General features: G+C 36.8%; 1 protein-coding gene across 5 annotated transcripts in view; it reads left to right on the plus strand.

Moving 5' to 3' along the window:
* GRIK1 (glutamate ionotropic receptor kainate type subunit 1) overlaps positions 1–26,326 on the plus strand; it is a 375,366-nt gene that overhangs the window by 321,964 nt on the left and 27,076 nt on the right. For all 5 annotated transcript variants that reach the window (XM_029939072.1, XM_029939074.1, XM_029939073.1 and 2 more), the window contains 4 exons: positions 477–700; positions 6,506–6,624; positions 10,768–10,985; positions 23,227–23,452. In XM_029939072.1, coding sequence (XP_029794932.1) covers positions 477–700; positions 6,506–6,624; positions 10,768–10,985; positions 23,227–23,452 — 787 coding nt within the window. The remainder of the gene's footprint in view (positions 1–476; positions 701–6,505; positions 6,625–10,767; positions 10,986–23,226; positions 23,453–26,326) is intronic.

Below are 26,326 nucleotides of genomic sequence, written 5' to 3' on the forward strand. Positions count from 1 at the left end.
CGTAGGAGGGCAAATAAGGGCACAAATTGAAGACAAAAATTTATGGATCCATCTGTCATATTGAAGAGTAAACCTGAGTGATTCTTAAATTCAATAAAGAATTCTACAGTTTGTATCTCAAAGTCTTGTCCTGTCAGCTAATTTTATGACCAAGTGGCTCCTTTCTTGCTTTGTTCACATGCCCTTTTTAAAGACATACCCCTGCAGATTTTTCCTCCATATAGTTCCAGAATGTGTATATGTCTGTCTGTGTGTGTGTATTTTATACCTTCTGGTTTCTCTTTGCTAAAAACTACCATTTCACAAACGTAACTGTGTAAATCAACTGCTTTTATACTAGAGCCAATCATTACAGAAGCTTGTTGCAAGCTAAACATTCAGAATTAAGCAATATAGATCAGGAGTACCCAGAAACGTCTAGACATTTGCTGGAAAGTGAGACAACCAAGACAATGATTTCAAATTTGCTTTTGCAGAAGGCTGATCTGGCGGTGGCTCCTCTTACCATTACCTATGTTCGGGAGAAAGTCATTGACTTTTCCAAGCCCTTCATGACCCTGGGTATCAGCATTCTTTACCGGAAGCCCAATGGTACCAATCCAGGAGTGTTCTCCTTCCTCAACCCCCTGTCTCCTGACATTTGGATGTATGTGCTCTTAGCCTGCTTGGGAGTCAGTTGTGTACTCTTCGTGATTGCAAGGTAAGTTCGAGAAATACTGAATTTAGAACAGATCTTGGTCTGCCTCAGATTGACATGTATGCTCTATAGGTAAACATAGTTTAAGAACGTGAAAGTGTTATTTTAGTTTTGCCTACTGCTCCATTGTGTCACGTTTGCCCTCACAAAAGCCATGCCGTAAATAAATATCTTCTTTTTTAAGAAAATGAAGGTACTTTTATAAGACAACAAGAAGACATTTTTATATTAATTTAACGTTCTCCGTATTTCAAGCAAAATAAAATGTTTATTTACCCATTTTCCCTGAATTGTATTATAACAAGAACAATGGCTCAGCTAATAAATCTAAAAACATTTCAATAGTAAGTCAGGCAGAGAAGGACAGATACCATATCTTTTCACGCATAAGTGTGACAGGAGAAACTTAACAGAGAATCATGAGGAAGGGGAAGGAGGAAAAATAGTTGAGAAGAGGGAAGGAGGCAAACCATGAGAGACTCTTGAATACTGAGAACAAACTGAGGGCTGATGAAAGAGGAGGAGAAGGGAAGTGGGGTGGTGGGCATGGAAGAGGGCACTTGTGGGGATGAGCACTGGGTGTTAATATGGAAACCAACTTGACAATAAACTATAAAACAAAAAAAATAAAATTAAAAAAATAAAACATTTCAACAAGAAGGGCAAAATGCTGTCCAGATACTTGACCCCTGGCATATTCAGTTAAGCAAAACAGGAGAAAGTTAGCTAGTAATTGTTGTAGGAAAATACTGGGATGAAACAAGATTATGAATCCTCAAGAACAAAACAAAGTACTTTGAAAATTTTATAAAATTTATTTTTTAAAACTTTAGATAGTTAAAGAGAATTCTAGAAATAACTATGAAAAGAAAGATTACCAGCATGTAGAGTCTAGAAGCATGAAATATTTATGCTAGCATTGATGATTCAGTTTAGGTTTTATTTTCTGAGATAACTCTATATTTAACTCCACTTTACACAATTCTTCAAAGGATTTTTATACCTTTCAGTAGATTATATTTTCTAAATACCTTTGATGCTGAATTTGAAAGAAGCACAGCTATTTTATCTTTCTGTTGGCTTAAACATTTGATATCCCTAGATAGACCATGTAAAAAAATAATTGCTTTTGTATGTCTCCCACTCATTTTCAATCTTTTTCATCATTCAACAAAACCCAGTGAACTTTTTTCCCTGATCAATTTTTGTTTTCCCTCCAGAAATTTCTGAGAAAAATTTCCTCATGCTAGTTCTCTGTCATTGTTCACTCTCTGGTTTTGATTAATGCCAGGTAACATTTCCTTGACATAATTATAAAGAAAGCTGGGGAAAATAACCCAGTCTAGAAAAGTCTTAAAGATCCATGAGGCACATATGGTCAAACTGAATGAGCACTTTAGTGCTCTAAATCAATGGTTTCAACTAGGAGGGATTTTGTCTTTCGGTTAACATTGGGCCATGCTCTAAAAACATTTTTTTGGTTATCACAACTGAAAGTGCAAAATGCTACTGGTATAAAGTGGGTAGATTTAATGGATGCCACTGAAAGTCCTACAGCAGGCACACAGTTCCCAATAACAGTGAATTACCCCCAAATGTCAAGAGCACCAAGATTGTGAGACCATGCTTTAAATAATAAAAGAAGATGATGCTTTGGGAATCAAATTTTAAAAGATAGATTGCTGACTTTTGGAGGTGCATTTCTCATTACTGACTACTAAGTGAAATTAATACTGCCTTAGAATGGTTATTTAATAAATGACAACTTGATGTACATTGTAACGATGAATAATATATTTTACATTGGCTGATTGTTCCATTCCTTTGCTCTGGGGCCCACATCTGTTGGGTGATATTAGAGAGAGTAGAACAATCCAAATAGCAGAGAGAAGTGGGTTTCCGTATCCCCCAGTCTGCTGCTCTAGCTAGGCAGTGACACAGATGAGTAGAAGAGAGAAGACAACGTTGATGACCAAATATATTATTTAGCAAACTGATTTGATCATGGCCACTGGGAAACAAAACATATCAGCAGCATCCAGAAGTTCTCATAAGCATACAGGCTGAACGTACCCCTCTACACTTGACCCCAACTGTGCCTTTCAATTGCCTTATTTTTGCCATCAGAACATGTCGGAATAACGTAACACTCAGTCATTTTCTCCTCCTTACTTTGGCTGTTTCTCTATCAGCTGTAAATGACCCAGAGTCCTATGTTTTCTGACTTGGTTCTATTTCTATTAAGAAAGCATCCCCCCACCAATCAATACTATCCACTCAATATTCCTATTCACTAACAGCACCATTTATAAACCAGTTCTTTATTTAGTTTATTCTCCTTGTTGCCTCCTACCTACTGCCTTTCCTCTCACTCTGGGTTTTGGAAAAGTGGAATTGTGCATACAGTGCACACTTGCAAACAGCATGGTGGTGGAGGGTGGAAAGTGACTCCCTGCGGTACACAGGTGCACTGCCACGGGGATCATCCTCTCACCAACATTCATCTCTACACCCTTGAATCCATTTCTACTTCTACTTCATAAAGCCACTAAATATATTTTGGAGGTGATTCTCAAAGACAAAATCTTTGTTGAATACATGTGCCAATTCACTTTTACTTCCCACCATCATAGCTTAAGACCATGAACTTGCTACTCTGCACCAAGAAGCTAAGATGTCAAATGGCTTTCTGTTATTCCCTTAACAGTTTGCATTCAAAGACAGTGAAGTAGAAATAAAAAAGTTAATCTCATAATCATCTTTAGCTCTAGTGAGGCTTTTGAGTTTGCGTTTTGAAGTGTATCCTTTTATGTCCTTTTAAAGGGCAAAAAATAAAGCCCATCCCTGCATTTAGGTTAATGTTCTCACTAGATAGATGCTTAAAAATCATTTGCTAAACTGAATTGAATTTGTTAAGTTAGACAAACTAAGGAAAACTATAAAAATTTAAGTTACTATGACTTGTTTAGTTTATGATTCTACAAATGTGCATGTCAGTGTTTTTGTTTTGTGGTTAACATTTTTAAATTACTTTTTGAAAACTATCCAACCCCAAGGAATTATGTCCATCATGAACACACAGTTTAAATAAACCAAATATCCAGACATAATGTCTGCTTACATTTTATGATTTATGTTTGTCTTCCTAAATATGAACATTTTTTAAGTTGGCTTTGGCAAAAAACAAACCGACTGTAACTCAAAGGTTATAATACAAACCCAGTGGTTGTATCATAAGCTCAAATAGAGCTTTCTCCTTTAGAAGATGAACAGATCTCCCTCTCTTCAATGAAGTCCAATATCCTTTCTCAGCCAGAAAAAGAATCCCTTAATTAAAGATCTTCAGTCTGAATATTGTTTTATATCTTTCATTCAAGTAAAAGCTTGGCATATATAAACATAAACCCAAGATGAACTTTTATATTTCAACATAATGCTACTCCTTTATATGCAAATTTTGACACAGCTTCTAAGCAAATTTGTACCTTTCTCTGTCATTTCACTAAAGATCAGTATCAATTGGGAACAGCAACTTCAGAATATCATCAGTGTGGGTCATATATTAATTTTCCCCCCACCTTCCTGATGCTGATACTGCTGTCACACTGGCTATCTTTATCAGGCATCAGACAATTTAAGCTGAAATATCTATATCCAGGCAACAGGTGAGTCTATTGCATTATGCAAAACCAATGTCTTACAACATAACATCCTACTGATACTTAATTTTCTTCAGTCCACTCCCAAATCACTCAGAATCCTAGAGAGAAAGAACCTAAAATATTTCTGCATACCAGGCAGAATCATCCTGATGCTTAAGCAGTTTTCCTTTTTTCCATAGAAAACTAGATTAATTGTTCACTTAGAACTGCAAAGTATGAGACACTGACACAAGACCAAGATAAAAGCAGCATTTCAGAGAGGAAAGTGGTGAGCTCATTGATCAGAACATACATGAGGAAGAAATGCCTGAATATCAGGGGGTTAGTGGTGGCCAGGTTTTATGGTCTGTTTAGAAAACTCCTCCTAATTTATTGCAATTAATATTTTAAAATTATTGTACAAGTGGCAATGATATTGTTTAAGTAATGGCATCTTTACTGTGCATACTGTTTCAATTAGTGGGTTCATTAATATTGGTATTCATTTCTTCAGCTCAGCAAACTACTATGGTTAGAAGAGTGTATAAATTCAAAACTTAATTATATTGTTGAAACAGTAATTAAAATGTATTGGCATGGCATTGTCAATTACAGCTGTATTCACAAGCTTTACAGGAACCTGTGCTGTGAGCCCTGCAGCTGTGGAGAAGGCGCAGTAATGAGTTGGATACCATTACTGTGGGGTAAACTGTAAGGCTGCTATCCTGGTACCCCTATGACTTGACGAGGAGACCCTGTACACTTTCCAGAAGGTTTCCAGGGTTTTAGAGAATGGTTTTGCATTCAGAGGAACTGTCTCCCCAGTTTCCTGTGCATGATTCATAGTGTGCCCTGCTTTTTGCTCTAGATAATGTATTCACCTTAATCCCAGTTCTCCCCATTGTGTCAGCAACCTGCTATTGTTTACTGCTGAAACCTTATGGCTGGAGAGCATTCCGTATGTTCTCATCGGTTTTATGGGGTTTTAACATTACTCTAACGCTCCTGCTTGCATTAAAAGTACCCAATGGCAAATGGCAAAGCTTCCAGTGCTAAGAACTCCTGCATTTTAAATCATTTCCAGATCACTTTGCAGAGCATCTGCTAAGGTCTCTTTGGAAAAATAAGTGCCCCTTGGCAAGATAGCCCCACAAAATTACCACAGAGTAGGCAACTCCTTGGGCTATGGAGGTCGGACAGATGTTTCAAAACCAGAGAAAGAACCAAAAATCTCTTCATTTCTCCAGATTTTTATTTTCACACATCCCAGACATATATGGATTCCCTCTTGTTTACAAATAAGAAAACTGAGGCCAGAGAGATCAAGTGACTGATTGAAGATCGACTTCCTAACTCGCTAAGGTTGCCAATCAAGTGACTACCGCCCATCATCCTATCAACAAAATAAAAATGAACCAAAGGGAATTTTGAATGCAAAACTCTCTAACGAGACATGCTATCGAGTAAACACTCATGAACGCCTATCCCATTCCCCTAAGCCAGGATACTTGTAAGTTTAAACTTTGTCTCTTCCATAAAAATCTTCCATGACTTTTCTTTCCATATATGAACTGTGCTAGGAAAAAAAAAATGAACTATACCCCAAATCCAGACCTTCTTTTTGGGCACTAATTTTTTCATGCCTGCAGGTCCTTTGATGCATTATGAAATCATTAAACCACATACTTCTTTTAAGCATCTGTCCATAGATGCCCCTCTAAGGCGAATCACCCCTTTTTGTTGTGTCCCCCAGCCTCTAGCAACACAGTCTCTTGACACTTGGTACGAAGCCAGTGTATGTGGCTGTCACTACAGCTTGATGGGGTAAACACTTGGGATGAGTGAACCTTTCTTTACAGCCCAACTACTTGTTCAGTAAAATGGAAATGAATGAAAACTCACAGGAATTCAATGAACGAAGGTTGGAGACGTACAATTCCAGCCAACCAAAGTACTTTGCCTAGAAATAAGAAGTTCAGTAAATATAATGTCTCAAGTCTCCTTTGAACCTTGCCCACCAAAGCTGTAAGTGGATGAATATGGCCTGTACTGTTTTGGTTTGATTACCCTCACCATTAATTGTTGGGTTTTCTGTATTGTTCAGCAGGTTTTGCTGGTGCCCGTGTATTTATCTGATGTTTACAGACTGTTTCTGTTAACTATGCAGGTTTACACCCTACGAGTGGTATAACCCCCACCCATGCAACCCTGACTCAGACGTGGTGGAAAACAATTTTACTTTACTAAATAGTTTCTGGTTTGGAGTTGGCGCTCTCATGCAGCAAGGTACATGGGTTGCCCATCTTTGTCACACGCATCCCAGAGTCTGCTGACAGGCTTTGTTGCTGGTAAACTCCACCCTAAGGCAAGAGGGTAGGCTGAAAAACCATCTCAGAAATTAAAAAAAAAAAAAAATAGAGCCTGACTTCCCAGCCAGTTCTAAAAATAGCAAAGATAAAATATGACCTAAATGGAACCTCTTTGTTGTATTTCTAAAATAAGACTTTTAGCAAGCAGTGAATACAAAAGTTCCTGGGAGGAAGTAAAGGTTAAAGTACCTTAGATGTGGTTTACACATTTGCATAGGTGGAGGTATCAGATCTTTCCTTTTCAGCCATAACTCTGCAAGTCAAGGGTTTGAAAGGAGTGGAATTTGAATCCTTTGAAAATTAAGTTGATTTACATTTTCCCAATAGCTGACAGTACCTAAACTGTCACCTAATTACCACTCCAACAACCCTACTGGGATCAACATAGCTTGTAACTTTTCCCAATCTTCCTCTATTGGTAACCATAGCAACAGTAAACTCTTGAGGGTGAGGAAATGAAATTTAAACCATAGAGTTGTAAACTATTTTCTATATTTTCTGTGATGTGGGGGATTTTGATTTTGTTGGGGAAGGAGGAAGGAGTTGTTTTAAACTTTGGAAGAAATCCAATGCTTTCGTGGATTTTCTTCAGCTTTGATTCTAGGCGTATGGTCTAGAAAAGACTTCCCAAGATTAAAAGCATTAATTTAAGAAAATCATAAGTCACAGCTGCTGCAGTTTTAGAATAATCTGCTCATTTGACAATAATCTGCGAAATAAATTGGCAAAGGAAATTCAGTGAGAATATACATTAAACATGTTTGTTATTTGGGGGTGAACCTAAGATTTCTCATAAGGGAGTTGTTATCATACTGCTGGAAATGTTTACATTCTGTGTCTACAAGTGAGAGAGAGAGAGAGAGAGAGAGAATAAGGGTCTGTAGTGTGGGAATCCCAAATATTTGAGGAAAGTGAGTAAATTCTCTCATCCACCAGTTCAGCATAGATTATGTGGGCACACTTAAATAGGTATAGTCATAGCACCTAATTTATTATGAATCACTTGCATAAGTTTAGAGCATAGGACAGAACTTCAAGTCCTGCAGGGAAACCCATCAGAAGCCATATACTGCTCTACCAATGCATTTAATTTTTAGGGCATTTATCCTGTAAGGAACTACTTTAAAAAAAAAAATAAAGAGACTGACCCCTCCTCCACATGCTATAGTTTGCCTTTCTATACCATTAGAATAGAAAAATATAGACATGGGTTTGACAGAGCATGCAGCAAGTCCATGCAGATACATAGGACCATGACTGCTTGTATCGTATGAGTGCACCCACCTCCCCAAATTCTCTTCCATATTCTGTTTGGAGTTTACCATCATCTACAGCAAACCGTGGGATGCAGTGTCTGCTAGTTACCACGACCTTGGGTACATGACAGTCAGCCCCAACCAGACTCTGCTTGTTTTTCAAGAAGTTTAAAAATTTTTGCCAGCTGAAATAAATACCGTCATATACAAATTTGTGGTACTGATGACTGCTAGTGCATTTGTCCTTAGCATGTGGCAGTGGGCCAGGTAGCCAAGTTCTGTATCAACTGTGGTGCTCTCTCTTGTTAGCAGAAGCTTGTCACTGTACTCAATTGGAAACCATTTTGTTTAATTTCTTTTTTAATGTGATGATCAGACTTTCTCTTTTCTACAGAGCGTGAGCAAAGTCTGGATCAGGATTGGCTGTCATGTCTGCCGTAAAAGGCACTAAAGGGACTTCAGCAAGTATTGTCTCTCATCCCAAATATTTTCTAATGATGTTTCACTCAACTTTTATTGCTTTCATAACTTCATCCTCTCTCCTTCTGAACTTGGACAAATCATTTCTATTTGAGAAAAGCCATTTCTAAGTATTCCAATTAACGTTGAGAGTCATGAAAGTCACAAAACTGTGTGAAAATAAAAAAAAAACAATGACATATCCAGAAATCTCATTTAGACCATATGCCCAGGGTTTTAAAATGCAACCTGAGTAGGTTTCTACTTATTATTTTATTTTAATTTTTACAACAACCTCATTAAAAAGTACATTTATTTTAAATATGATAGATGTGAATTTATATTATTTATTACCTGTCAGTGGTTGGTTATCAATGTGTCTGTCCAGTTCTGCTGCCACATAATACATAATTATACAAATAAGAAATTACTACCTTATCTTGTCATGAATGCAACCAAATAACATAAGGATAAATTTACAGCAGAAAATCTATACCTATAAACTAAGAAAATATATCTATTAACTGTATTACTTATTTCCCATGGCTATTTTATAAAATAAATGGTATCCTAATGATAAGCAACCAAAGATCTAAATAATATCACACTGCCAAAAGGCTGCTAGATCAATTAAGTACAAAGATATGAAACAACCTTGGGCATTAAGCACACGCAGACACCCACAGGCATATAAATTCCATTAAACCACAAGATTAAAACAACAGCAACAAACTATCCCACTAAATCCTTGGAGGCAATTTAATGGAAACTATTATGAATCTGTGTAATATTACACACCCAAATTCAAACAAACAAAAGAAGGAAATACAAATCGCAGTGAAACTATTTACCTCATTAAAAGAGAATAAAGCTCCTAGATTTCCTAAGAGCATTAGGAAAATATATCTGTTAATTCAAAGCCCAGAAACTCTGCCAACCTTGATCTGCTTATCATGAGCCTCGAGCTGGCTTTGATTTCATGAGCAATATGTGTGTCTGTTTATAGATTAAATTCGAGCATAAACTCATTTATCTGCAGATTGGTAAGCTCCAATTCCCCTTTCCATCTTAAGCCATTAACTACAAAACTTCAAAACACCCAATCAGAATAGTGAAAGAATCCTTGAAACTGGATATTTCACCCACTCTACTTCACCATTTTGATTTTTACATCGAGGGGGTTTTTCTTCCACTTTTTAACTAGTTACATAAACTTGTCATACCCCCAAGTTCATGGAGGAAACACTAAGTGCAGGACCCATAGTGAATTTCAGGCCAGCAGTGTAGCCAAAATCTACCCATGAATCAGTACAATTGGAATGAGCCCTACATATCCCCTTCTGCCCCTTTTAATTCTGATACTGGATTCACTGACATCCATACCCCAGGTTGACCGACAGTTTTTAGCTAGGGAGTTTCACAAATGTTTATCTTTTGTGTAAGTAAACTTGGCCCATAGACCGTTTCTTTTAGAGAGAAAGAATCTCTTGGAAAACACGTTAAGTGCCTCTCCATGTTATTTTTCACAATAATAATCATTGGATGACATATAAAAATGGATTTTTTTAACCAGGAAGAGCCCTTTTCCACCTGAGAAACAGCTAGTTGTTGACATATAATTAAGAAAAGAGCACTTTAAAAAGACAAAAGTATGTTTTTCAGTGAATACATTCATCTCAGCCAATTAAGAATATACATCAGAAAAAATAATTTTGACTTTAAAAATCACATAAAACAATGAAAAATGATTCATCTTCTGTCAAATGGGGCTTTATCTTATTTCATTTTATTGTAAAATCTTAATGTTTTATTAAAGTACATGTGACAAATGGCATAATATGTTAATCTCTTAAAAATGTCTCACATTCTTTAATCTTAAATAAAAATGCCTTAGTATTTCAAAGCTTTCCTGGCTGTAAAAAACTGAGAGCATTTTATTTCACACAGGAAGATATGTAACCAAAAGTTTAATAAAAGCCTTCCAAGCCTGAGGATTGACTTTTCAACAAAAACAAGCAAATGAACTCAAATCTAAGCAACTAAACTAACTCTATAAATTTTAAACATAGAATATCTCAGACTAACACATTTAATACCATTAAATGTCAATAAGTTGCAGTAATTGTGCAATTTTAAGCAGTAATTGTGATTAGTGATAGGATTATTTAGATGTTGCTCTAATTTCTAAAAGTACTTCTATTTCACCTACACACAAGAGAGTAAGTCTTTGATGGCTTTATAATTTTCATGTCACAAAAATGCATTATCTTTCTAGACTAGTGTTGAATCGTGAGTCTTTTCTCTTAACTTTGCTTAACACTTTTATTCTGCTGATACCATCGCAGGATCAGAGCTGATGCCTAAAGCTTTATCAACCAGAATAGTTGGAGGGATATGGTGGTTTTTCACTTTAATCATCATTTCATCCTACACTGCCAATCTGGCTGCCTTCTTGACAGTAGAGAGAATGGAATCCCCTATTGATTCAGCAGATGATCTGGCAAAGCAAACCAAGATAGAATATGGGGCAGTCAGAGATGGATCCACAATGACCTTCTTCAAGGTAAGAAACTGACAGTGAGTTCTCAATGGTTATCTCATACCAGGGGAGGGAAATGTGGACTAGAATAAAGATGCGGGGCAGTTTAAAAAAATAATAATAAAACTTACTGTGACACATCCTATTACAAGAAACCTATATGACCTCAGCAGTCAGCATAAACAATTTCTCTGGCCCCTGTACCTCCAGTTTAGTACACTCAGATCTACAGATCACTATCTTTTTGCCTTTATACTAAAACCAAAACAAACCCTCAAAAAATGCTGTTTTCTGAATACAGTCCAACCACCCATTAGCGTCATTCATGCATGGAACCCATAAAATAAAGATTCCTTAATTTGAAATTCTGACAATCAAAATACAGAATACTTGAATATCATGGCTTTGTTCTTTATGTTCTGTATTTGATGAGATAGAAACAGACAATAAATAAACACACTGATACTGGAATTTCTTTGAAGATTCAAAACCAAAAAAATTCTGAGGGAGTCCAGTCAAATATCGTATCTGCACCAGTGAGGACAGTGCCCCTAGGGTAGCCTGAAGCTTTCCAATAGCCTCGAGTGCCTTCCAAGGCACCAAAGATGAATTAAGTTAGAGTCAATATAGTTTTATTGTCAAGTGCATTTCATTTTTCAAGTCTTTTTAATTACTTACTTAGAGTGATGCAACGGATTTCTTCCTTGCTTATGGAGTAAGCCTTAGTACTTTTATTAAGAAATCTCAGATACAATAGGCCCCATGGGTGGGTGGGGGTAGTGGGATTTCAATAGATCTGGGAGGTACAGAGATAACAAAACACCTTAGAAATCATGAAGATCAGCCCTTGACTTTACTTATGATGAGAACAAAGCCATCAGAAAATAAATTATCTGTTCAAAGTCACAAACTTGGTCTATGAGAGAGATGGCTAGAACCTTCTTTTAAGAGGCAACTGTACATGTGAAGAAAAAGAAAAAGAAAAACAGTAGTGCAACCAAAATAAATTCTAAAAACACCTATGTCAAGGTGTCAGACCTAGATTATCAAAAATGAAGTTGTCACTCCAGGATTGGGTAGATACTAATTTAGGAACCAAAAATCTATGGGTGAAAAAAGGAATACTTTTTTGTTACCAATATTGGGTTCACCAAAACAGGTACTACCTTATTCAGCAAATTTTATTCAACAGCAAACAATAATAAATCAATGAAAATAACTTTGTTTTAAGAGTAAACTATACCCAGAGGCTTATCAAAAACAGAGTACCAGAGAAATTAGGACTTGCTTTTCCTCTATGTTAGAAAAAAATGATTTTTAATCATTCTTTTCATTTTAAGAAATATGTCACTGATTTAGTGAATGTATAAAGGGTGGTGATTGTTTCTTCCCTAGACAAGTGTTGTTTTAAGGACAAATGACATTAAATACATGGCTTTCCAAGCTTCTGAAAACTTGGATTTTCGTAAATCCAAGTGTGACAAGACAGAAGTTACTCCAAGCTAGTGATTTATCATGATACTTGTCAGAAACCAGGAAAGTTACCTGCGAGGCACATAGGACCAAGGGACATTGCCAAAGTAGAATTGGGTATGTCTGAAAAAATTCTGAAATGATTTACCTCTTTCACCAGTATCAAAAAGTTTTGAAGTATCAGGAAGTCGATAAGTAGAGGCAGCGAAGATTCTACTAGCTTCTAGATGTATACTACAAATATAGGAGAGAGACGCTGGCCTTTGCAAAAGCTACGGCTCTGACATTGCTACTGTACAAATCATCTGTGTATTCACAAAGCATTCCTTAGCCTCATTTGATCTCTTTCTGCTCACTTGCCTCTCTATATATAAAGGGTGCTGATTATTCCAGCAGAACCCTGGTGTGGCCACATTACAGTGTGTTGGATAGTGCATTTCCCTACAACAGTCATGAGCTACTCTCACAGCTTCTGCTCCCTGAGCATTTCCATAGAGGGTTCCTGCTTGCTCTTTGGCCTTCAAAATGAGACACGAATGAAAGTGATCTCTCAGGTCACCAGACAAATGATGAGTCAATAAGCATCTCAGGGAGGAAGAATGTAATCGTAGTATCAAGAACAGCAATGAAGAATAGCACCATGCCCAGCACACTAGCTCATAGGCACACACTCGGTTTCTAAATGCTTTACATAGATGATCTCATTTGATCCTTATAAAGACCAGTTGAGGCAAGTACTGATAGTATCCCCATTATACAGAGAGAATGATACCCGACATTGTTAAATAACTTGCCCCAAAATACAAAGCTGTCAATGGAAGAGGCAGGTTTCAGGCAAACTTCTAAGAGTGCTACAAGGTAAGCTCCTTAAAGGTAGAGAATTTATTTCTTTTGTTTGCCATTACAACCCCAGAACCTAAAGCAATACCTGGCACATAATAGACACTCAGAAAATAAGTTTTCAAAAACCAAATAAATGTACTAATGAATTCTAAGAAAGATAGAATTCCATTAGAGGAAGGAGGAAAGGGAGCAAGTGTCTTTGTCCATTCAGGCTACTATCATGAAATACCACAGATTGGGTAGCTTATTAAAAAAAAAAAAAAAAAAAAAAAAAAAACAGGGGCGCCTGGGTGGCTTAGTCGGTTAAGCCTCCGACTTCAGCTCAGGTCAGATCTCATATTCGTGGGTTCGAGCCCCGCGTCAGGCTCTGTGCTGACAGCTAGCTCAGGGCCTGGAGGCTGCTTCCGGTTCTGTGTCTCCTTCTCTCTCTGCTCCTCCCCCTCTCATGCTCTGTCTCTCTCTGTATCAAAAAACAAAAACATTAAAAATTAAAAAAAAACACAGAAATGTGTTTCTCACACTTCTGGAGGCTGGAAGTCTGAGATCAGGGCATCAGCATGATTGAGTTGAGGGCCCTCTTTCAGGTCACAGACTTCTCGTTGTATCCTCACATGGTGGAAGGGACAAGGGATCTCTCTGGAGCCTCTTTAATAAGACATTAATCCAATTCATAATGGCTCCATCCTCATGACTTAAACACCTCCCAAAGGCCTCACTTCCTAATACCATCATCTGTGGGAGTTAAAGATTCCAACATATGGATTTCAGAGGGACATATACAGATCACAGCAGGAGGGATAATAGAGACCCACACAGGAAAAGACACTGTTGCCATGTTCCTCAATCTACAAGTTAGCTTGTAGCCCAGCAACCTTATTTATCAAGAAGGAATTTATTTGTAAAAAGAGAACAAGGACTAAATCCGATTTAGTTTTCCCCTTGAGGGAGGCAAGCTGTCAGAAGGCTTCAGAGGGATACACATTCAGGGTTCTTAAGTTGGATTACTCCACAAGGGAAAGAAACACTCCAGGCTTTTAGCTCCCAGGTTAGTTCCACCTGGAGTAGCTGAGTGACAGTAGTTAATGGTCAAAAAACTCAGTCCTGACCTGGCTCTTCATTAGGGTTTCAACTCTGCTGTGCCATCAGGGCTCCCTCCCTCCCTTTCTCTCTTAATCAAAGGCAACATCCTCTCTTCGGCTGTTGAAAGAATAAGAAAAGCCATCTTTGCCTAGTCTAACCTGACACATTTGGATGCATTGTTGGGTCATAAGCCATTTGCTCAGATGGGTCTCATCTCCACTCAATCACAAGGAAGCTTCTAATAAGAAGCATTTTCTTATCACACATAGTGTAACTTCAAGTGCTTTTGTTCCCAGGGGAAGAAACTTTTTGTATGTGTGCTACCTTGGGCAGCACACAAATGGTAGAAATGTAATCTTTTGTTTTCAAGTTTATTCTAAACACTATGGAATAGGAAGTAGAAAAAAGGAAAGAACTGTAGAAATTATAAAAAAATATCAAAATTTGTGAAGACACAAAATACGCTAATCCCTCAAATGTGGTCTCTAGACCATAAGAATTTAGAGAAGTTTCTCTTTGAAAACTGTGGCTAGAAGTTACTTACTAAAATTTCAATCAAAATCTATTGGCTTTTTTCCCTAGACTTTTCTACACTTGCAAACAACACAACCCTAGATTTCAGATTTGGTTTATTTGATTTTCAACCTGAAAAAAAAAAAGAAAAACCAAAAATCTAATCTGTTCAGATAGCTCAGGTGAAATTCCACTCTCTACCATCTGAATTCAGGTAAGGCTGAGGGAATAAACTGACATTTATTAAACAAGTGTTAGTCAATGTGCTATGTGTCTGCGAAAGGAAAGGCTGAAAGTTTACCTTCACTGAGTCATTTTTATATAGAAAACTACACTGGTCATCAGGAACTGTATTTACACAAGAAAACCAGGGTTAAATCATAAATTCAATTCCACATACATTCACAAAGCTTTAGGTGGACACCTGGAATTTGATACTGTCCAAAGGAAGAAACAACTCTAAAGTTTTGCGGCCAAGGTCACACAGTTAATGATGCTGATTACACATTACATTTTCTCAAGGCCATCAGCACTTTGAGTCTTAAAGGCCTCAGCACTATGGATGATAGAATACCCATTTGGTCCAAGGATGTCAATTACCACTAGACCAATTACCAAGACAAGATTAAAGAGAGGCAGAGTATTTTAGCAACCATCCAGTGATTGTTGAAAATGTTTCAGGAAATTCTCCAAATATCAGAGAATCTTTTATTTCTCCTTGTCATGCTGTCAATTAATAAATGAACTCTTTTTATAAGTCAGTGTTCTAAAAGTTCAGAATCGCAAGAGACTTCATTTAAGACAGTTTTTCAACAAACTTCTTTTTATTTATCCCACTAGCGATAATACTAAATCATAATATGATATTAACCGGATTAGTTTCTCAACTCCCTGCTGTAGAATTGCTTGGCTCTTTCTATTGTTTCAAAAACTTGAACAGTAAAAGTTTTCCCTGCCCTTCTCACTCAGCAAGATCACCACCAGCATCTTAGGAAGTACAAAGATCGGTCAGTTCATGGCCGACCTGTGGACAGACACAACGTGGGTGTAGCTTCCCATTCCCTCATTTATACCCAAGAAAATTGACAGCAATGGCATCCAGCTCCAGATTTCCCTTTTATAATGGAGCACTAAAATATTTGTTTTCTCCATCCCTCATAGAAGGTAAGGAAAGTACAAAATTTCTATTCTTTCTCCTTGATGTAATTCTATTAATTACCTTTCAGGATAAATGGAATAGTCCAAACTTTGGTCTCATGATGACAGTTTAGCAAATCACATTTTTTTCCAATTGAAGAAAGCATTGTCATAAAAAGTCTAAACATAGTTTGAGATCTGAAAAGGAGGATTTCCTAATGTCTCTTGCAAACCAACATCCAAACAGAATAATAGTGCTAGAGGTGAAGGATACCAGCCAGTCTTATCAGTAGATACACCTAACACCAATTGCTGAGATATAAATTAAAATTTATGGTGAAGTGCTTCAGAATACATATTCTGGAGCAAGGCAGCATAGCTTTAAATTCTGACTTTATTAGCTATATTAGCTAATATAGTAATTAGCTTATTAATATAATAATTGGCAAGTTGTTTAAACTCCATGCCCCTGATTTCTCTTTCTGTTTATTGAGGATCACAGCTAGCTTGTAAGATTATTTTAAAGAATAAATAACTTCATAGAGGTCATGTGTTTACAATACTATTTGGCAAACTGCAAACAATGAGGACTTTAGAACTTACTGTAATTTTCACCCATAACGTCATCAACATTAGCATCCAATACCCCTAGCTCTAAGTCCTACTTTTTAAATCCCTGTGGATTTTTTTAAAAACTCTAATTGGGTCCTTGTTCAACTTTCTTACTGTCAGTGATTTCTGGAAGGTGTGCCTTCTACTAATGGACAAAGAAATCCAGAGGAAGTGCCAGTGCCCAAGATCTCAATGGCCTCCAGTGGCCAGGCCTAACAAAGACTTAGTCTTTGGAAGCTTTCCTAAATACATACATGGTGTTTCCAGAAGAACCACTTCCACATGGTAGGTAGGCAACAGATGGTGAGGATATCCTTAGAATTCAGCTGAGAAGCAGAGTAAGAGTAAGGTAGGTCAGATGGATTCATCTAAATTTGTATGCTTTCCAAGATTTCCAGTATGACCAGCACCTGAGGTTGGCACTTTAAGAGCTAGGAGAGGGACAAGTATAAAAGTGACTACAAAGCTTGAAGACATAAATAACAGTAAAGAGACAAGATATACATGGACTTGTTAAATACAATGCAACATATGATTAAGTAGCGTGTCTTGTACAGACGGGAAGCAGTGTGAACATCAGAAGTCCTTGTGAGCCAGAAAGGTAGAAAATGCTCGTGTACGAAATGTTTCTCAGGGGAAGTTCGCCTTGTAACAAATCACTATCCTCTCAGACCCAAGCCAGAGGATTACACAGATTAGATCATGATTCAGTCTAAAATGACTTGGATAAAATAGGTTTAAAAAAATCATAACAGACTTGTCATTTCTGCCTTTCATGGTCTAGGGACTTTGGACCAGCTATGGGAATAAGGGACTCTCTAACCTTTAAAATCTTCTTCCAAGGAATGGTTAAGAGCTGTCATCAACTCCAAAGACATTTCAAAAAAGTTATTGAGCACCACACCAGTGGAACTGAAGCAATGAGCCGTTATGGGGAGACAGGTTCCAGACAGAAATAGTCCTATAAGGAAGCACAAAATTAAAGATATTTCTCAAACTTCTCTGCATAAGAAGATATTAGCTTGTGTTTGAAAGATTCAGTTAATTTTACCACCAGTACCCAAAATGTTAAGTCCCATAGTCTAAAAATGTATTTGTTTGGGGAGAAATCTATGAGGTCAATTAAAGCTAACCTTTTTCAAACCCTGTAGTATTGCCTGTAATTGACCAATCTTTAACTCTAGACAGGAGAAAAAAAACATGAATATGTTTTATCGAAGGTGTTTAAATCCCACTGAGGGAGTTTTTTTTTTTTTAAAGGGAACACATGAATTTTTAAAACCTTGGAGATTCTGCAAATGTCTTACCTTTTATCAATTCAAGATAAAAGTATGATCAACTGCAATGATCATATTACATACATTTGAAAGACAGAGGCCCTCACCATAAGTATAAACATTTTCTTCTGAGATCTTCTTTCAAAGTGATTTTTGTAATTTAAATATTTTTAAAATTTCATAAGAATGTGTTATTTTATGAAATGAATCTATTTAATCATGTGTTAGAGAAAATGGCTGCTTCAAAGGTAACTGTATCTGCTCCCAAAGCTTGGACTTCTACGTAAATGATATCCAGGTCTTTGATTGATTTTTAAGATTTTTCTTAAATTGGGATTTATCTAAAGAAAAAATAAATGGAAAGTTTTAAAATGTAACTGTTTTGGCATTTTATTAGTTCAATATGCATATATTCACCACATTTATGATATCACTTTTAATAAGGTTATAAAGATAAAATGTGAATAATTTATCCCAAGTGTATAGGTCTGTGTGTATGGTTATGCAGATATATAGATTAGATAGATAGATAGATAGATAGATAGATAGATAGATAGATGATAGATATAATATATAAGCATGTATAAACATGGATCTACATATAAAATGTTCAGATGTATTGGTCTTACATAGAATTGCACAATTATTTATCTTATTAAATAATAGGTTTATAGAAGTCCAATGTAGAAGCTTTATAACCTGGGTCAGGAAATATTGTGATAAATAATGCTTATCTCAGTAAAAATGAGATATTAGAGGCATATGTCTTTAAGATGTAGTTTCTACCAGTCTTAAGACCATCTTACACTGAAGAATTTACACGTATTTACACACACAGGAAGTGGTGTGAACTTCCTGTTCACATAGGAAGAAACCCTGAAATTTAAAACAACAGAACTATATGAAATACAAAATACTGTTAAAGGAAAAAAAATATATAAACAATATCCACACTTCTTTCTAGATCCCAACTGTCACACTTCTGAAAATACTGTCTAATGTTTTGTCTAAATTTATGTAAATAATTTCATACATTACATGACAACAACAAGAGGTGAGGGGCTCTGATTGTCAGAAAAATACCGATGCTGCTTACTGCAATTGTTTCTTTAGAAAACTCAGCTGTTAAAACGTGCCAAGTCACGAGTTTGTTGTTCTGGGTATTAAAACAGATACCCTGTCAATTCCCTCCCTACTGGTTAAGAACATAGACCCTGCAGTCAGATTGCTGGAATCAAACCCTGGCTTTATCATTTCCTCATGTGGTGTTCTGATTCCTCACCTATAAGAGACATAATAACGGAATCTTTCTCATGTGGTCACCGTGAAGATTAAATGAATTAATATATGCAAAGCACTTAGAAGGGTGTTTGACAAACAGCAAACCTTGCATGTTCTTGTTCTTATTACTGTTCTCAATAAGTAGTTTTTAACTGTACACAGACACATTGTAAATCATTTCCCAGTGAGTGTTTAACTTGCTTGCACTATAGGGAAAAAAAATAGCAATAAATGGTGGTCATCAAATGGAGATACTATAGCACTCCTTTATAACAGATTTTAGATGAAAAAATTCTTAATCTTTGCCAACAATGTTTCATCAGCATCAGAAGAACCACATAGTCAGGTTTAACCAGGCCAATTGAAATTATTGAAACCTGATGCTCCTGCAGTATTTTTTAAAAATAAATAGATGATTTCAGATTTAATAAATGAAAACTTTTCAGTTTTAGTGACTTTTGCTAAGAAGCTCAGAGTACTTTACAAATATACTAATTAACCTTTGACATATTCATTGAAGTGAGAGACATTCGCTATTTCTACTTTTTAAAATATGTATTATTTAAAATGATTTAGCAGACTGAGACTACAGAAGGTTTAGAAGTATAAAACTATCCAGACTGTCATTTGAACAGTTCCATTTAAGAATTGTTAAGATTTTAGGTTTGTGTCCTAAAAATGAAAAATGTATTAAAAGGGAATAAATCTAACTTCTATCAAACTAGTACTTTTTGACCTAATAAATAATAAACATTACAAAACAGGGCATGACAATGGCAAGAACTCAGGGGTGAAGAGGAAAGAGACCCTAATTCTGTGTTTGTTCTTTCACTAACCAAATATGACCTTCCGTGTGTCTCCAAAGTCAGGATCTATGTTAGGTAATACGAAGGACTTGGTCCAAAGAGTAGAACATGGAGATTAAAGAATCCTGAAGGTGAATTCTGCCAATCACGCAGTTCTTCCTGTAGATTTAAACTGACTGTGTCTTAAGGTGTTGGGGCCAGCTATAGGTATTTCTAGCGGTTAAAAAGCTTATTCCATAACCACACTTTGGGTCTTTCCATATCTCTAAGCTCCCCAGCTTCTCACATGGTCTATAATTCCAAATGTGAAAAACAGTGGAGCCTCATAACAGCATAATTGTGAAATGAGGAAAGAGAATTTTAAATGCAAGCAGAAGGGTACTATTCTCTGCTACATTTTGTTTACCATCATTAAGCACCAGCAAGAATAATAAGAGGGGGTCAAAGGAATTGTAGAATGTTTCCTGTACCTTCAACTTGACCAAGTCCTCTACCAAATGGTAGTTTTCTTATTGAGAAAAAGGTTTTGCCCTCGACACTTTAAAGGAGTCCATGCCAGGTAGACTTCCCCTCTAGCACCCCAGAGAGCTTAGGTTAAGAATAACCTTCTACTCTGAGAAGGAAGAAGTAGTGTGGTTGAATTAAATCCATGACCTCTGGCTCCGTAGAGAAGACTACTCATACTGTGGTATGAAGAGCATGCTAACTCAGGGAACATTGTGTTACCAAGATGTGATAAAATAAGAAAAGAAATTGAGAGAAAGAGTTTAGTAGTTTTTTAGTTCATGGATATTGTGATGGCACCAAGTACATGATCATCTGATACTTCTCCCTGAGGGCTATTGAACGCTCTTAGGAAGCCGCCTGTTATTATACTAGCTGTATGCTAGTCATATGCAGTAAGACCAAAGATAGATCTGTCATGTATTGAAAGGTTAGACAACTCCCACAGCAGATAATTTGAGAACCACACCTGAGAGGGCTCTATAACGCCCTTGTAGGTTTTGAGTTGAATCTTTCCATCTCCTTCCATAATCATCAATTCCTGGCCTGCCCACACTGTCCATTTACCATAAATGAAATGATCTTTACTTTGTTTTGTCCTCAACTTCCCCAGACTAAAAATCCAGTTTTATATTTACAACATTCATTTTTAATAAAATTTAAGTATGATAAAAATACATAAATGTTTCCATGGGATTTTTTAATATGGAGGTTGAGTCCAAGTTTGTGTCAACATGAAACAAATAGCAAACTACTTCAGTGAATAATAGCAGTCTGTGAACTTAAGCTATATTGTCTTAGGTAGAACATATGAGATTAAGTTCATTCTCAGAAGAAATTTGGCAATAAGGCATCCACCTTCCCAGGATCATCATATTCCAGTGGAAAGAACATTGAATTCGATATTGGGAGTCCTGGGGTCCAGTACTAGCCCTGACACTAGCTAGTTCTGTGACTTTCATGAAGTCTCCCAATCTTCTACATCAAAATTTTCTCCTCTGTTAAAGTGGCAGTTTGAATGAGCCAATTTCTAAAGTCTCTGACAACTTTAAAATTTCATACTTCTAAGAAAATTATTTTCCCTTAAAGTGGTTCCCTGATGGAGGAATAGTTTTCCCAGCTGTGCATTTACTACCAAAAGACGGACTGACCGCCCTGTACTTCTTTGAGTTGCTCTTTATTATAAATTTAGCATTATCCATTTCTTAGAGGTTGAAATCATCTAGCAAACGAAGCACTGACCCTGATCCCAAAAAACATGCCTTGGTCATGGAGACATGAGCTCCAATTTGCAAATATCTCTGGGGTTGAGGAGTAAGCCACAGGGGCCTAATCATGATAGGATGGCTTCCATAAAATACCAGTATCTATAAGGTACTGTTTATTGAATTGTTGTTTGTCTCACAAGACCTTTCTCAGGGGGAATCTTCAAATGCCTAACAATCCAAAATAAAGCCATCTGTCCTCCCTTAACTCATAAAGCCTACAGCATTAACCCAGGTCCTAAATAGAGTTAGGAATTAAGTGCGCCCTCAGGGCCACTTGAGCATGAATAACCACGCCAGAGTTGATTCCACAGGTATTCCATTTATTGCTTGAGGCCCCAAATCAGGTTTTAAGCTTTTGTGCACTGCTGAGTGATATACCCTATGTCTGCCAAAGATGCTGTCTAGTGTGTAGGGGCTGGAGTTCGCTCAGAATGATCAGTAATTCCCATAATGTCTTTCATTTTCAAAACAAATGGAGGGGAGTGTTGATGCAAATGAAGATAAATTCAGGAAAAAGAATTGGAAAAATATGGAAATTACAGAGTAAAATGTAAAATGTCTAATCATAGATCATTCAAAAGAATAGAAAATCCATATCCAAGCAATATGAAAACTAGGGCAGTATATTTTAACAAAGAAAATAAGATAATGAGATAATGTAATGTATAGACGCATATATCATATGCATCACATTTAGAGTTTATTATTGAATCTATCAAAAAGCTGAATAAGAGAAAAGACAAAGTCATAGAACACTTTGAAATGAAATATTCAGCTCTCATTTTCTAAAACATAGTTGCAATTAAAATTGAATATGTACATAAAAAGCATACAAATACAGCACAAAGAGTTTTCTGATCGGAATTTTAACTTGAAAAGAACATTTATATTCTAAGTTTTCTAGAAAAGATAAGAGTGAATGGCAGTTCTTTCATAAATAAAGCAGCTAAAGCACATGATTTATCTCAAGACTGTCCCCAGCAAAAGCCATGCTGTCAGGTACTGAGACGAACATACCAGAAAGCAGTAAGGCAATGCCTACTGAAAGTAAATAGATAAAGGAGAATGGAGTCAAAAAGTAGAGGCCTGGAGTGAGCTAGTCACTCCTTGGCCCAATGGGCTTTGAGGATCTCTTCTTAGTGGCCACATTTCCTTAGGCAAATGCTGTCATTGATACCAGTGTTCTTTCTTCCCTAACTGAAAGCAGCAAAGGACTCTGAGCCAAGGCCTTACATCGTTAATTGGCAAGCTCTCCTTTTCCTTCAATGGTTGCCTCAGTGCCTCCAATGGTTTCCTGTAGTGAATTGGACTCTGCTCAACTACTAAATTGAAGTCCAAGGATCATCAATATTGGTTTCCTACATGAAAAGAAAGAATCCCTATTCTATTTAGACCACTAGGATTTTGAATGGCTTTAGGATGCATTTTCTCAGAGCTCTTTTGCTGGGGGGTGTGCTTTATTTACCTGCAGAAATCAAAGATATCCACCTATGAGAAGATGTGGGCATTTATGAGCAGCAGGCAGCAGACGGCCCTGGTAAAAAACAGTGATGAAGGGATCCAACGAGTCCTCACCACTGACTACGCCCTGCTGATGGAGTCCACCAGCATTGAGTATGTGACGCAGAGAAACTGCAACCTCACTCAGATTGGGGGCCTCATTGACTCCAAAGGTTATGGAGTGGGAACACCTATCGGTAAGAGAGGCCAGGCATCAGCCAAGACTGACAGGGGCGATGTCAGTTATGAAGGATAGAAGAGAATAAATTCAGAGATGCCTACTCCACGCTCTGAGAAGTCCTATAATGCCTTTAGTAGACCAATAAATAAGGGAAAGACTCATGTGGATCAGAGGCACGTTTTGAATTAACAATCCCCAGATATTTAACTTAACAAATTTTCAATCCACTATTTCTTTTTGAGTTCTACCACTAGATATATGTTTGAGAATAGAGACTGTATTATGTTACTCTCAAAAATAGATTTTTAGACAAAGAAGAACTCTTCCCTTTATTTTTTATTTTATATTAATTTTTAAAATCGATTTATTTGTTTTGAAGAAGAGTGGAGGTGCAGAAAGAGAAGGAGTGAGAGAATCTCAAGCAGGCTCCAAGCTGTCAGTGCAGAGCTTGACACAGGGCTCAACACAACAAACAGTGAGATCATTACCTGAGTTAAAATCTAGAGTCAGATGCTCAATAGACTGAGCCCTGTTCAAAAAATATCTTTAAAAAAATATCCTCCTGATTAATCCTCTTGAAATTATTCCCTTAAGTACTTATATATGCCTTTATAATTTTTCTATCTGAAATTATATTGTAATACAACAAAATTAATTATGCATGTAGATGATAAAAGTTGAAAGGCTAAAATTCCATGTCAATAGAAGTAAAAAGAAAGCTATAAGAGAAAAAAAGTTAAAGATTAACTTATATGGGGATTTTGGCAATATGTTAAATACAGTCAAGGGTAACTATCTAAAACCTCCAAATAATCCTATTTCTGCATTTTGTGCTACTGCTTTTTCTAGGGATATTATTGCCTTGTCAACATACAGACCCATCCAGCAAGGTTTTCATGCCTGTCTAACATATAGAACTATATTCTATATTTAAGGGACAATTATGTGTTCCCTCTCTATAAAAAACTTTATTAGATAATGTTCAGACATGGTGGTAATATGCTCTTCTCAAGTGAGTCAATAGTAATTTTGTGATAAGCATTCCAAAAAGTTATTTAATATTTATTTTATTTTTGTGAGAGAGACAGAGTGTGAGTGGGAAAGGGCAGAGAGAGAGAAGGAGTCAAAAAATCAAAGCAGGCTCCAGGCTCTGAGCTGTCAGTACAGAGCCCAAGGTGGGGCTTGACTTCATAAACCATGAGATCTTGACTTGAGGCAAGGTCAGATGCTTAACCAACTGAGCTACCCAGGTGCCCCATTATAAGCACTCCAAAAAAGAGGAATCAGAGGCCATCTTAGACCATTGAGCTAGTCAAATAAGCAGAAATCTTGGTTACAGTCAAGTCATATTATAAAAAGTCCAAGGTAGATTAGATGTGCTTATTTATATTATTATTTTTATTGTCTAAAAGGGATTGTCCACTCCAACCTCAACATTAGACAAGGATCACAAATTCAAATGTTTACAGAGCCCAGGCAGATATAACTGAATAAATTTTCTTGCTTATGGAAGCAATAGGGAATGGTAGCAACTTTGGAATATTTGTAGACCACATGACACATCTAAAGGGTGCACCTGCCTTTCAGGTTAGTCATTGCACATCTGAGAATTTGAAAACAAGTATGTAGATATTCCATATTTCATTAAAAAATCAAATTTTAGGGGCACCTGGGTGGCTTAGTTGGCTAAGCATCTGACTCTTGGTTTTAGTTCAGGTCATGATCTCATGATTTGTGAGGTCAAGCCCCTCATTGGGCTCTGCGCTGACAGTGCAGAGCCTACCTGGGATTTTCTGTCTCGCTCCCTCTCTCTCCACCTCCTGCTCTCTCTCTCTCTGTCTCTCTCTCTCAAAATAAATAAACTAAGTTTAAAAATAAATTAAGAAACTTAAAATTTCAGATTTTAAGTGGACTATCCTAATATTAGGAGATTTAGCCACAAATTCATAAAAAAAAAAAGTGACTAGGTATCCCATATTCAACTTTTTTTCCTTTTATAGTTTATTGTCAAGTTGGTTTTCATATAACACCCAATATCCCCCTCCCCCATCAGCCCTCAGTTTGTTCTCAGTATTCAAGAGTCTATCATGGTTTGCCTCCCTCCCTCTCCCCAACTATTTTTCCCTCTTTCCCTCCCATATGGTCCTCTGTTAAGTTTCTCCTGTTACACTTATGAGTGAAAACATATGGTATCTGTCCTCTGTTTGACTTTTACTTAGTATGACATCCTTGAGTTCCATCCATGTTGCTATGAATGGCCAGATTTCATTCTTTCTCATTGCCAGGTAGTATTCCATTATATATATAAACAACATCTTCTTGATCCATTCATCAGTTGATGGACATTTAGGTTCTTTCCATGATTGGCTATTGTTGGAAATGCTGCTATGAACATTGGGGTACATGTGCCCCTATGCATCAGCCCCTCTGTATCCCTTGGGTAAATCCCTAGCAGTGCTATTGCTGGGTCATAGGGGAGTTCTAGTTTTAATTTTTTGAGAACCTCCACATTGTTTTCCAGAGCAGCTGTACCAGTTTACATTCCCATCAACAGTGTAAGAGGGTTCCTGTTTCTCCACATCCTCACCAGCATCTATAATCTCCTGATTTGTTCATTTTAGCCACTCTAACCTGCATGAGATGGTATCTCAGTGTGGTTTTGATTTGAATTTCCCTGATGATGAGTGATGTTGAGCATTGTTTCATGTACCTGTTGGCCATCTGGATGTCCTCTTTGGAGAAGTGTCTATTCATGTCTTCTGCCCATTTCTTCACTGGATTATTTGTTTTCCAAGTGTGGAGTTTGGTGAGTTCCTTGTAGATTTTTGATACTAGCCCTTTATCTGATATGTCATTTGCAACTATCTTTTCTTATTTTGTAGGTTGCCTA

Source organism: Suricata suricatta, chromosome 5 (assembly GCF_006229205.1).
Source record: "Suricata suricatta isolate VVHF042 chromosome 5, meerkat_22Aug2017_6uvM2_HiC, whole genome shotgun sequence".
NCBI lineage: Eukaryota > Metazoa > Chordata > Mammalia > Carnivora > Herpestidae > Suricata > Suricata suricatta.